This window comes from Adiantum capillus-veneris, chromosome 12, assembly GCF_014529385.1.
Source record: "Adiantum capillus-veneris isolate H3 chromosome 12, ASM1452938v2, whole genome shotgun sequence".
Classification (NCBI taxonomy): Eukaryota; Viridiplantae; Streptophyta; class Polypodiopsida; order Polypodiales; family Pteridaceae; genus Adiantum; species Adiantum capillus-veneris.
This window is the reverse complement of record NC_140942.1, coordinates 88,177,068-88,189,727: the sequence shown is the minus strand read 5'-3', so window position 1 is coordinate 88,189,727 and position 12,660 is coordinate 88,177,068. Positions and strand designations below refer to the sequence as shown.

Sequence of the window (12,660 nt, the reverse complement as noted above, 5' to 3'; positions counted from 1 at the left end):
TGATTGCTACATATATTTTTTTTCTTTGAAGACAAAGCCCTTTCTTGAAAGAGGGGAGAACAATCTAAGATATATCCTTAACTCATCAACTCATCTAAACACCCCTAGTGGTGTAAGAACCTACATCTATGGTGGTGAAAGATCTTTATTAGATGTCTCTATATGCTGCATGGCCTACATGTAGATGTGGCAAATGAGATAGACATAAGGTATTTATGGAGAGTAACCATCAAAATGCTTACCTTCATGAAATCCTTGCAAAGACCATCGTAGCCTATTGGTCAATGGTGATTTATGATGCATTGATACTATATGGTACTTATTTATATCTTGTCTATTGGAAGTATATTATATCCCTCTTAGTCATAGAGCTAAAGGAGAAGGTAAGAGGATATATACAAGTTTGTCCAAGAATATATTCCCTTTCCTCTATATAAAGTGTGAGGATAGACATTGCATATCATAATGAAGATGCAACCACAACAAACAAAGCAACAAAGAATATTCGAAGAAACAAGAAATAAAGACTATAAAAGAGGAGAAGATGCATGGGATGAGGACAAGGAGGAGGGAGTAGGAAGAATCTTTGATTATCTAGGAGGAGATGGAGTCCACGGGTTCCGAACACCCCCTTCACCAAGATCTTCACAAAAAAAAAGTCTACTTCCACCCACCTAAAAAGAAAACAAGCTAGGCGGCTTGAGAGAAGCTTTGTAACATTTGACACTTGAATAAAAGGCAAAAGAAGAAGTGGTAAGAGGTGGTAAGAGACCCAAAACCAGGCAAAACTTCAGATGAGATTGACATAGAATAGGCTAGGCTCCATGAGGCTATGCATAGGTAAAAAATGGATCAAGCATGAAGAATATCTACACAACCCTCTCCTTAGAAGAGATCGAGGGAGCATCTTATGCATGCAAGCTAAATACAATTCCAAGGCCAAAGGTGCAATTGCTGAAGCATTGGCATTATGTGCAAAGACGAGAGAGTCCAAGAGGAATTGGGAGCTATGCATGCAAAAGGCCAAGGGTCGAGGTCAAGAGTAAAGATAACCAAGACACTCTCCTTGGGCTATGACCACATGAAGTTCAAGAACTAGTTTGCCTCTACATCAATAGTGAAGATTAATGATCGAATTATCTTTAGAGGATACATACATTGCAAAGATGATAATGTTAATGAGTTGACTAACAATTGAAGGTATGCATTTGCCCAATGCCTCATTTATCCCTCTCTATAATGCGAGTTCTTTCTCTCCCCCCATTTTTAGGGTTCGCATGCCTTTGTCTACGACGATTGGTGTGCAATATTCCCCTTGGTACTTGTGTCTTCAGAGGGCTGCCTTTAGGTGCCTCCCCTCGTAGCTACCTAAAGGAAGTGCTATACTTAGGTGTCTTAGCCAACAATAGTAAAGTGATGCCCGTGGCCCCCTTGCCTCTTGTATGGCTCATAAGAAGACGAGTGGCGCTAGTCATGTGGAGAGAAGGAGAAAAGATGCTGGAGACCACTTTAGGACCACTGCCGATGATGAATATAGCACCCATTGATAGGTACGGATTTATTGGGAAAAAACTTTGCGCATCTGACGATGAAGGGCGAATATGTATCGTAGTCCACCCAAAAGTAATGCTATTCCTAGCTAGCACAATCTATCTTCTCTTATGTTGCCATAAGCTACACTCTCTCTCTACAGTATTGCAAAGAGAGCAAGAGCAATGGCACATCTCTTTCTCTCAATTCTACATCTCTCTCTCTCTCTCTCAGTACAATTTTGCAGAGGGAAAACTACTCTAAAGGCCTCGTCTATTTTCATTCTCTCTCTCTCTCTCTCTCTCTCTCTCTCTCTCTCTTTCTCTTTCGGCAAAACATTTCATCGACTATTCTACCTTAGGATGTGTTTGAAATATACCACCCACCACATGGTGGCTTCCTGTATTCTCTCTCTTTCTAATATGTATCACCCAAATGTGGTAGATTGGTTATGCCATTTCCCTCTTCAATATACCACCCACCACACGGTGGCTTCCTGTATTCTCTCTCTTTCTAATATCTATCACCCAAATGTGGTAGATTGGTTATGCCATTTCCCTCTTCAATAACAGGTTTCGAGTTCCACTCCTCGTCGGTTAGATCTTGACGTTAAAACTTTCTCCTTCTCTCTCTCTCAATCTCTGCAAAAAACACTTCAATAAAAACATAGAGAAGTTTTGTTCAGTATGGAAGGGCAGGCTCAGTAGACGTGCATTTTACTGCGATGTCGAAGAAGAGAGCAGCTTCTTCTTCACCTGCAGTTTCCCCGCGCATGAAGTCCTCGTCACGACGATTCTCATCCTCACCTTCATCTCTTTCACGATGGGAAGCAGTAGAGCTTGGGCATGGAGGCCTGTCGTTAGTACCCCGTCTGCGCGTGCTTCTCTCCTTTGTCCGTGCAGACCTCTCTGTGAGGCCCTTGGATGAATGGCAGCTCCGCCAGTCTCTCCTGGGCTTCCTTCGTGATTCCCTCTCTATCACTGTCTCTGACAAAGACCTCTCCCTCCATAAACACAAGAACCCCCACAAGCGCCGCAGTGATGAGGCTCTTGCTTCCGGAGTTCTGTACATTTGGGACATCCAGGTACCGTCTTTCCTCCATGAAGTGTCAAATTGAAAGCGGGTGATCGTGGCTGTACAATCCATGCACACAACAAAATCTCTATGCTAGCCACAGAAAGTGTGTGAAGGCTTTTTTTAATGAGATAATTAAACGTTGTCATAGCCTGGGCTACATTGTAAACTTTCATTACATCAGAGCAACAGGGGAACTTTAAGTGCTGTTTTGTGAATTTCTACACACATGAGTGCAGGCATTGCTTGGAGAAAGCAGAAGTCACAAGGAGGATGCTGCTATTACATTGCAGAAAAAAGAGCGAATGCTTATCGAAAAGCTAACTGGTGTAGAGCTGAATCTAGGTGGTTTAAAATTACGATGTCATGCGCGACCTGAGGACCGTGATGATTTTTTTTCACTGAAACGCTCCTGGCATGAGTCTGATGAAGGCCAAGAAAAAGGTTTACCTCCTTGTCTTTTATATACACCATATGCTATATTTTTGGTTTTTGGTACTTGCAGTGTCTGTGTGCCAAGGTTGATTTGTGAAGGAAACTGCTGTTACACTCATTTATTTATCGGCTGGTGTTGGCTCTTTGCACTTTAAATCCTTACAATTATAAAACTCCTGAGGTGATGCATCTTGTTTATGGAGAGCCTATTACTTCTTTGATCATAGGTTACAATCCTGTTCTGTGATTCAATTCATTGGTTGAAATTCCCGTGGTTTTTAATGTAATTATGTTGGGTCAAGTTTTATTCCAATCTTTTTACTGCTCAATTGTGTTAGCTTATAGGGATATGGGCACTTTTGAAACAATGTCTTTCATGATCCATGATATTGAAACTTAAATGTTGTGGGCCTACTCTTTTTTGAGTAGTCGAGGAGTGAAGTTTTAACTAAAGTCGTACTCTTTTGTTGGCAATATACAAGTTTTAGGTAATGAGAGTTCTTGAGGACTTTTATTGAAGGTAGACTATCATTGTAACCGCTTCGAACAAAATTATTCGGTAGCGCTATGAGTCTAAGCCGTGGCACGAAAGGTCCATTGAAATATTGTAGTAGTGATAGCATCCTCATCTTAAGATAGAACCCTCAGCCTTGCTTCTTTTAAGCACCACCTTAGGAAGGAGTTCGTGGGTCCTCACCTGGTCTTTCAATGGGTTTGGCATGCTTTGTACGTGTAGTTTCAAAATGCATGCTCATAGCATTCAACATCAGGATGTCTACTTGTCTTTACACAAAAGTTTCGCAATTGAATGAAGGTAAATACCCATCAAGACTAAAATTTTATGGTTTTATGTTTGTATAGGTTTGCCAAATACAATGGTTTTAAGAGGTATTCCATCACGGTGGCTTGCAGAACTTCGAGTCTCGTCAAAGGCCTCAGTCTTAGTTACTCACACAGTATTTTCTCAGTTTGGATCAATAAGGTGGGCAAAACTTGTACTTTTGGAATATAATGTCGAGCTCTTCTTGTCATTTGGTTCATTGTTAAGGTTCAAGCTTCACCTCATGCAATGTGGCAAGAAAGTAAGATGCTGGCTTGCAAAGTAATTGTTGGCATAAGGTACTGTCATGGAATAGTTGGGGCTGGATAGGAGTTTTTTTTTGCATGAGCCAGCCTTTCAATAGAGCCACAAAGATCTTGTTGCTAGCCACTTTGTACCTGGCAGATAAGCTTTAGAAACCAAGGGTATTGCAAAATTGAGATAGAAAATGGGTTTAGATGGTGATTGGAATGATACCTAGTTTATACAACTGAAGCTTGTAATGACAGAGTGCTGGCAGCTGGATGTTTGTGCGGTGTACTTTTTGACAAAAGTGGTGTGTTATTGTTACATGCTAGTGGTAACTATGCATTGCACAACATGTGAGCTTTAGGGAATGTGAACTTTAAAGAGCTAGGGTCCATGGTTGAGGATGCTTGGCACATGAGTTGTCTCATGCAGGCTGCTTGCTTTGCCTCTATGTGCCTAAACATATTTTTGAAGTCCGTTGAGAGGCGAGAGCAAAAAAAGTATACACAAAGCCTCTTTGTTTATAGTTCTTGAAATACGTTTGGGCTTATTGGGAAGATAAAGGGATTGATTATCTTGTTTCCTGTGCCCAATTGAAGGTAAACAAGCACTTTTTCTTTCTTTGCGCATTGTGCAACATTACATAGGTAGGTCCATTGCCGAGGGTTCTTGGCGCATGAGATGTTTCATGCAGACTGCTTGCTTTGCTTCTATGTTCCATGTGCTTATACATATTTTCCAAGTCATTTCTGAGGAGAGAGCAAAGCCGTTTTGTTTTAAATTTCTTCAAAGTATGTTTCAGCAGAGGGACCGTAGTTAATGAAGTAATTGGGAAGATAAACTCGTGTCATGTGCCTGTTTAACTTAAAGAGGAACATTTTTACTTCTTGCTCGACTCTTTCATAGCAAGCCCTAGGTCTGCGCCCATTTAAGTTGAAGACGAACAGTTTTACTTCTCGTGCAACTCATCATCGCAAGCCCTAGATATTACTCGACTCTTTCATAGCAAGCCCTAGGTCTGTGCCCATTTAACTTAAAGAGGAACATTTTTACCTCTTGTGCAACTCACTCATTGCAAGCCCTAGATATTGCAAGGTAATGTACATTTCATATGGCTTGCTTGAAGAGTTGTCCAGTGCAGCATGCAAGAACTTCGCTAAATGCCTGGAGGCTTGGATTGCTTTTGTTATATAGTTGTTTGGTTGTATTCATGCACTTTTCTTTGGCTTATTTTGAAGTCATTATGTGAAATACATCATCAGGAATCCCATTCCTGGACAACAAAAAGTGAACTTTGATTGTGGCTCCGAAGAAGTGTTTGAAGTTGCTTCAGTTGCCCAGTCGGTTGTTGTTTATTCCTGATTATTGGTTGAGGATTATGGGCTTGTTGAGGTTTAGGTTGCCACACGTGTTATGAGAGAGAGAAAGAGAGAGAGAGAGAAGCTCTGCTGAACCAACCAACTAGGCAAACAATTAGTGATCTACTTTTTTGTCTGTTTGTTTTTTTTTTTTTTTGTTTTCTTTTTTTTTTCTTTTGTTGTGTCCCTTGCTTTTATAATTCTATGTGTGCTTTATTCCCTTTTATAATTCGTGAGTTCAGACTATTCTTATACACGTGTTATAATCGGTTGAGCAGCTTTCTTTGCCAGTGTGGATAGCAGGGTTGAGTGTGTTAATTAGAATTTGGGCACCCATATGTGTTTTGGATTTTCAGCTGATTGTGCCTTAGGTACCCAAATTTGCTTGGTTCTTTGCATGCCTCTAGTTTATCTTTTTCCCTGTTTGTTTGTATACTTTTGTAGCAGAACAGGTGGTTGCCATATTTGACTGCTGTTTAAAGCTAGAAATGGTACTGACATACCTTCTCTCTGCCTTCTCTTTGTACTTGTATTTGAAGACAATTGGAGTCCCAATCTGGATTGCATTGTGTGCCAAGTACAATTGTTTGGCGCGTTTTATCATTGGGCATGATGTAAAATTCATGAGGGTATTGCATATTGTCAACCAAGAGGTCTAAATTGATCTGACCAATTGTGCTGCCAAGAGTTTGATTGGCTGTCAAGTTACAACACATAGGTTTTCATGCTCGCATTTAATCTCTTTCAGTCGATGGAACCACGAATGGTAATAGTTTCAACTTTCATTGGCCACCCGAAGTTGCAACACCTGGGGTTCCATGTTCGCATTTGAACTCTTTCAATATATGTGCAGAAAGATAGGTTCGACCTGCAGGTTGCTGCTCCTCACCTATTGGTTGGCAAAATAGCCCTTTGAAGAGCCGCTCTCAATGGTGAATTCGGCTGTTGAGTCTTGTCGTGGCGGCATCCGCCCTGGCCGATTCTTCTTCAGTCATCACAATTGCCTTCTCTTTCGGCTCGTCTCGGCAGAGTGGCAGACAGTGAATAGGAGGCATTCCTTTAGGCCAAGGGCGTCTCCATCCAGAACCTCAACCCCTCAGGTGGAGTCTTCTGGGTCTTGGAAAAGGTTTATTCACTGAAATTACGTGGATTGATCTAGGGCTGAAAATTTCTGGGCTACCTTTGGCTTCTCTCCAACCTGCGTATAGCTGAGAACCGCTTGCCCTGGGACCGATCCAGATCTGTGAACTTGAGGGCTGATATTGACGGCTAACTGCTCCCTTCTTCAAGGCTGATCTGCTAGTTGCAAAAACGCTAGACTTGAAGCTGGTTTGGAGAGGTTCTTCACGACAAATTCTCATCCAATAGGCGTGTGCCAAGGCTGGCTACCCCTGCTGGCTGAAAACGCAAAGAATGGGGCTGCCTAGGGAGGCCAAAGATGAGATTGCTGATTGCCGCCTTGCTGGCTGAAAAATGCCAGTTCTTCTTGATGGGTGCCCCTTGTTGGCACTTGGTCTTCTACTACTGATCACTTGAATTCTTGTCCCTTCAGGCTTCAATAACCACCCCCCCCCCCCCCCCCCCCCCCCCCCCCCCCCCCCCCCCCCCAAGGTCGTTATGGAGGGTTTTTGTTGGAGGTAGGACAGTCACCCGCCATAAATAAATGAAAAGTCATAAGTAAATGACTTATAAGTGATTTTTTGGACTTATCTTGTGCTGAATAGTTGGAGGTAGGACAATCACCCACCATAAATAAATGAAAAGTCATAAATGATTAAAATGACTTATAACTTATAAGTGACTTTTGGACTCATTTTGTGTTGAATAGCTTGTAGCCTTGTACGGTGGATTCAACTGGCAAAGTAAGTGCACACATACATTGGTTGAGATGCACATGCTTGCACACATCACGCGCCACGATTTTGACCGACTGAGATAGGGGGAGGTGTCATGATGGTATACCGGCCACATGATCTTCTGTGAGGGTGATATATCACACATACATTGGGTGAGATGCACATGCTTGCACACATCACGTGCCACGATTGTGACCGAGATGAGACAGGGTGGGGGCTATGACGATAAGATACCGGCCACATGATCTTCTGCGAGGGTGATATATCATATGGAGTTGCTAGGTGTAGTCGGCTCTTCGAATCTTTAAAGAGATTGCAAGGAAGGACTCTTTGTTGCATCGCCAAATCATTCTCTGCTTTGGCACTCTCCGTCGTAATAGATCGCTAGAGGTGAAATAATAAAGAAATACCAAATGGGGTGCCGATATGGTGTTGTGCTCTCCCCCCCCCCCCCCCCCCCCCCCACACACACACACACACACACATAACATTTGTCAAAACACGTGTACAAACCATTTATGCAAGAGGGTTTCAAAACTAGAAAACCTAATCTAATGGACTTGTCTGGACCTGTAGGTCTTGCAAGTAGGCTCACAAAATTTCCGGTACTAATCCTCTTAGGATACTAGACACTCCTATCTAGAGACATGTAAAGAATTGGCGCTGGAAGTCGATGAAGCATGTCCACGTGGCACAGAGCCCTGTGCACGTGACACCCACACACACACCTTCAAGCACACACCCATACACATACACACTTAACACACATACATGCGCACATACATACCCAAGGACATACACATCTTGCACACCCCCCCCCCCCCCCTCCCCCCCCCCCACCATCATGACACCCACAATGCACATGCTACATTGAGGTCTATCACCATATTGAAGATTCTCACATTGAGGGCGCTCACAGTGCACAGTGGGACCGAATCAACATGGCGAATGGTATCACTAAAGAAGTGGTGGCCAAGATTGGAGACAAACTACATGCCTCGGTCAAGGACAATAAGGACTGTGCCCTCGACAATTTCATCAATCGCATCTCCAAGCTTGAGAAAGCAGTGGAAACTTTGAGCAAGGAGAAAGAAGAATGGACAAAGAAGAAAGAAGCTAAGGAAGAGGAGAGAGAGGAGGAGAGGTGTGGAAGAATGTCCAAGAATGGAGGAAGGAGAAGGAGGAGATGCAAGAGCAAATGGCCATTCTCAAGGCTTTGGTAGCATCCCTCACCCCCAAAGAAGGTGAATTCAATAACGAAACGAAAGAGACCATCAAAGAGGAGCTCACTAAGGCCCTCACCGAGAGCTTGGAAGACAATCTCGAGGCCATAAAAGAGTAGGTAGAAGTGGTCAAGAAGAATTTAAAAAAGAAGCAAAAGAGGACGCATACAAGAAAGAAGCCCTTCTTTTACAGAGCACACTCGAAGAAGAAAAGATATGGCATGCTTGACGCCTCTATGTTTGAGCCTCAGGTATTAAAAGGGAAACGGGCCCCTACTGTGACGGTTGGGTCATCATTGATGGCAAGACCATGGCATAGGGACTCACGGCCTGTGGGACACTATACGAGGAGATATGGAAGTTCGGAATTGCAACGGCTCTCTATGGACACACCCAGGGAGATTAGAGGAGGTGATGCTTGATCGAGTCCTCATCCTACTCAGAGAGAGACATGAGAGCCCGGAAAGAGGTCTACCTAGAGTAGTACAGGACTATCAATGTAAGTCTCTACAAAGGAAATGCACATGGCACAACATTTCCAGAGGCTCAGGTGGGTAGCAGTCCTTTACCGTAGCTCACTTCATGTAACGAGACGGGCACCACGTGCCCATTGAATGAACAAACTTAACATATGTTTAGCACCTCAAAACGACTGAAATGGAAGAGAGTGAATCCACATGAGACAAGGAGTGGCGAAGCACTTCCAGACTTCAATTGGCCCCAAACGATGGCGCCTCTTTCAGTATTCCTTTATATTGCTTGAACAAGGTACAACTTTGTGGCTCCGGAAGTTTTAGACCCGTTGATAGACTGCCACAGAGAGAGAGAGAGAGAGAGAGAGAGAGAGAGAGAGAGAGAGAGAGAGAGAGAGAGAGAGAGAGAGAGAGAGAGAGAGAGAGAGAGAGAGAGAGAGATAATTATCGTCCACGGAGGTCAGATATGACTCATGGGACCAAAACAAAACATTACATCCATTCTTGTGGGGTAGAGGCATTAGATACCTATCAATTAAGGACTGAGGGTCCATTAAAGGGGAGGGAAAAAGGGTAAGAACAAGATCAAAACCTAAGTGGTGTCAGATGGAGGGGGACATGGCTTGGGAGTTCGAAACTCCTAAATGATGGCTTTACCACCACGGTAGGCTGCCCATTTACCTCGTTTACGAGCTTCATGCATCTTCTTGAGCTCGCTTGCTTTATGCTCGAGTTGGTTTGTAGTCAATTCCTCGGCAATCCAAAGCTTTGTCCCCTTGAGGCGGTAGGATTGGCGTAGCGGCCTTGTTTGTTTTTCTTTGTTTTTGAAAGTGAGGATGCATTGGCCAAGTGGTACACGTCGAAGCACGTCGTCGATCGAAGAGACAGTGTCGGGCTCGATGTTGATTGGTTGAAGAGTGTCATTGAGCTTGGTGATGGCTTCTTCAAGGGTGTCCTCTCTGGTTCACCATGGTGAGGAGAGTCCTCCAATTTTTGTAAGGCTGCTTGGATTTCACTGTCGATCTTCTTATGTGCTGCTGCATTGTCTTCTTGCCGAGCCGCCTTCATAGTCTCATTGAGAGAAGCTTCGACTTTGTGTTTTTTTGCGAGTAGAGTTTCATTCTCCTTTGCCGCATCCTCGAGCTTACCCAAGCGTCTTTAAGTGCAGCATTCTCCAAAACAAGTGCTTGGATCTGAGCCTCTAGGGCCGTGATCCTTGCGTCCTGGCGAGCGGCGGGATCCTTCCTGGGTGCAATTGCCACAACAAGAAAACTCTTGCGTATGATGGGGGTCTGGGTGTTGAAGGAAGACATGACTCGAGTCAGGGTGGTTTCATACGGTCACGTATGTTTTGTCCACGTACGAAGACGTACGGTACTCATCGAACTAGAAAATTTTATGTCGTATGACATGGTTACGTATGTTCAAAAATAAAACACGCAATTCTTAACCCTAGATTTTACACTTAGGACAAATAGACAATTGATTATCACATTGGACAAGAATGCAACTTGCAAGTGCCAAGTGCCAACACTCAAGAGTTGAGAATCAAGACAATGAGACACAATGGGTATGAACTGCGATTCGCATTACATATGTCATAAATCAAAAAGCTAAGTTGAGATTTGATAATTGAGATGATACAAAAAAGTAAGCCTTTTAAGCCTCAATCGTGCAAAAAGTGGAAGTAGGGTCAAAAAAGATATGAGAGACACTAAAGTCTAAGAGCTTTCTCTGCTCTCATCATCATCATCATCTTCCTCTTGTGAGCTATGCTCATCGATGTCATCTTCATCCTCACATGAATCGGATTGTGGTGTGTCATAATCTCCCTCACTAAGGAGATTTCCCTCCTCGTCATACTCCGGCTCTCTAGGGTCCATAGAGAGAGAGAGAGAGAGAGAGAGAGAGAGAGAGAGAGAGAGAGAGAGAGAGAGAGAGAGAGAGAGAGAGAGAGAGAGAGAGAGAGAGAGGAGCCTAGGCCCTAATGGAATCCAAGGTAAAGGACCAAAGCAATGAGAGAGAGGGAGAGGGAGAGAGAGGAGCTAATGGAATCCAAAGCAATGCTCAAGGCATGTGGGAGGTGAGAGGGGGGATCCTATGCCAAAAAGTCACGTAAATTCCTTGCAGTCAAAAGCGCAGTCAACGTTTTTTAAGCCGTTCAAACGGACTTAAAAAAAAAAAAAAAAAGGCCGGACGTCCGGACGGGAAGACACCGGACGGGACGAGCCGTACGACGGATGAGAACAACCCTGACTCGAGTGGACCTTGACTGTAAAAAACCCTTGAAGCTCGACTGTGTGCAAACCTGGGGGACACTGTCCTTTCGGCTTAGCTCTCTGTGCAAACCTGTGGGACACTGTCACAGTGGCTTTCAACTTGAATTTGAAATCAAGCAGGGTATCAAACTTCAACCAGCTTAATGGCGAGAAGGGCTTAACATGCCCACCTGCTATGTGCACAAACGCAACATGGGCTCATAGTACCTCAGATGGGCTGGTTCACCACCAAAATGAAATGGCGAACGCGGGAGTTATCGATCAGCAGGTCACTGGAGTGAGGAAAACATTTTGTTAGGTCAGAACTGCAAGAGAGAGAGGTCACTGGCATGAGGGGCAAAAACAACAGGTTGTCGATCAGCGGGTCGTTGGCGTAAGGGGAGCACGTCATGTGAAGGGCTTGAGCGAGGAGTGGGGGCGCACGTGAAGACTAATGCCTCCCTCACAGGGCCGCCCTTGCATCTATGGGGAGACTAAAAGCAAAAGACTGCTGTTACGTCACACACACACACACACACACACACACACACACACACACACACACAGAGAGAGAGAGAGAGAGAGAGAGAGAGAGAGAGAGAGAGAGAGAGAGAGAGAGAGAGAGAGAGAGCCCACAACACATATTTAAAGGTGCTTGGCTTGTACAAAGCAGTTACATGAAAAGTAGCAAGTCTAAAAGCTTTTGTTCTTACGTTGCTGCCACATCACCAGTTATCAACGCAGAACGCGGAAGTTTCGTACAACTTGCCATGTCATCAGTTTTCACGCAAATTTGGGTGTGTGAGTGCGTCCTACTTTATTTTAGAGTTCTAGGTCCCTCAATTGGCTCCTGTAAGTTGTTGGGGGTTAGGATTAATAATCCTAATAATCCTTACCCATTAATAGTTTGGGCCACTGTTGCTAATTGAACTATTCTTTTTCTTTTAAAGATTAATTTCTTTTTTAGGATATTTTATTGTGTACACTAAGAACTGATAAAAGATTGTAGCTATAAGAAGTGCCATCAAGAACGGACGACTCTGATGTGTCATTTGATGGGTGACGGTAAACATCGCGAAGGAGTTTCCGTAAGTTCGGTGGAAAGGGCCGGGTTACGAGTGCCCCTGATGCGTCACATGATGGGTGACGGGTGCATCAGTAAGGGGGCATTCCGTAGGCTAAGGAGGAAATCCGAACTGAGTAAGAAAATACGCGTAAGAACGCAAGCACAAGAATAAAGATGGCTTCAATGAAGCTTTTTACGAAAAGCAGGAACATTCGCGGGAGGGCAGATGTTTTCTTGCGAGGAGTCTGTGTTTGCATTGCATTTGTGCCGTGTTCTACACCCGGGGACGCCTGGAATGTGTTCATGTAGCATTGTTTT

General features: G+C 43.9%; 1 protein-coding gene across 2 annotated transcripts in view; it reads left to right on the top strand.

The window, feature by feature from the left end:
- Positions 1-2,189: 2,189 nt before the first annotated feature.
- The window catches only part of ZCW7, a 40,379-nt gene continuing 29,908 nt past the window's right edge, over positions 2,190-12,660 (top strand). The window contains exons 1-3 of one of the 2 annotated variants that reach the window (XM_086525409.1): positions 2,190-2,614; positions 2,844-3,048; positions 3,901-4,021. In XM_086525409.1, coding sequence (XP_086381535.1) covers positions 2,255-2,614; positions 2,844-3,048; positions 3,901-4,021 — 686 coding nt within the window. In that variant the 5' untranslated portion in view covers positions 2,190-2,254. The remainder of the gene's footprint in view (positions 2,615-2,843; positions 3,049-3,900; positions 4,022-12,660) is intronic. The other variant, XM_086525410.1, reaches the window with a different exon arrangement.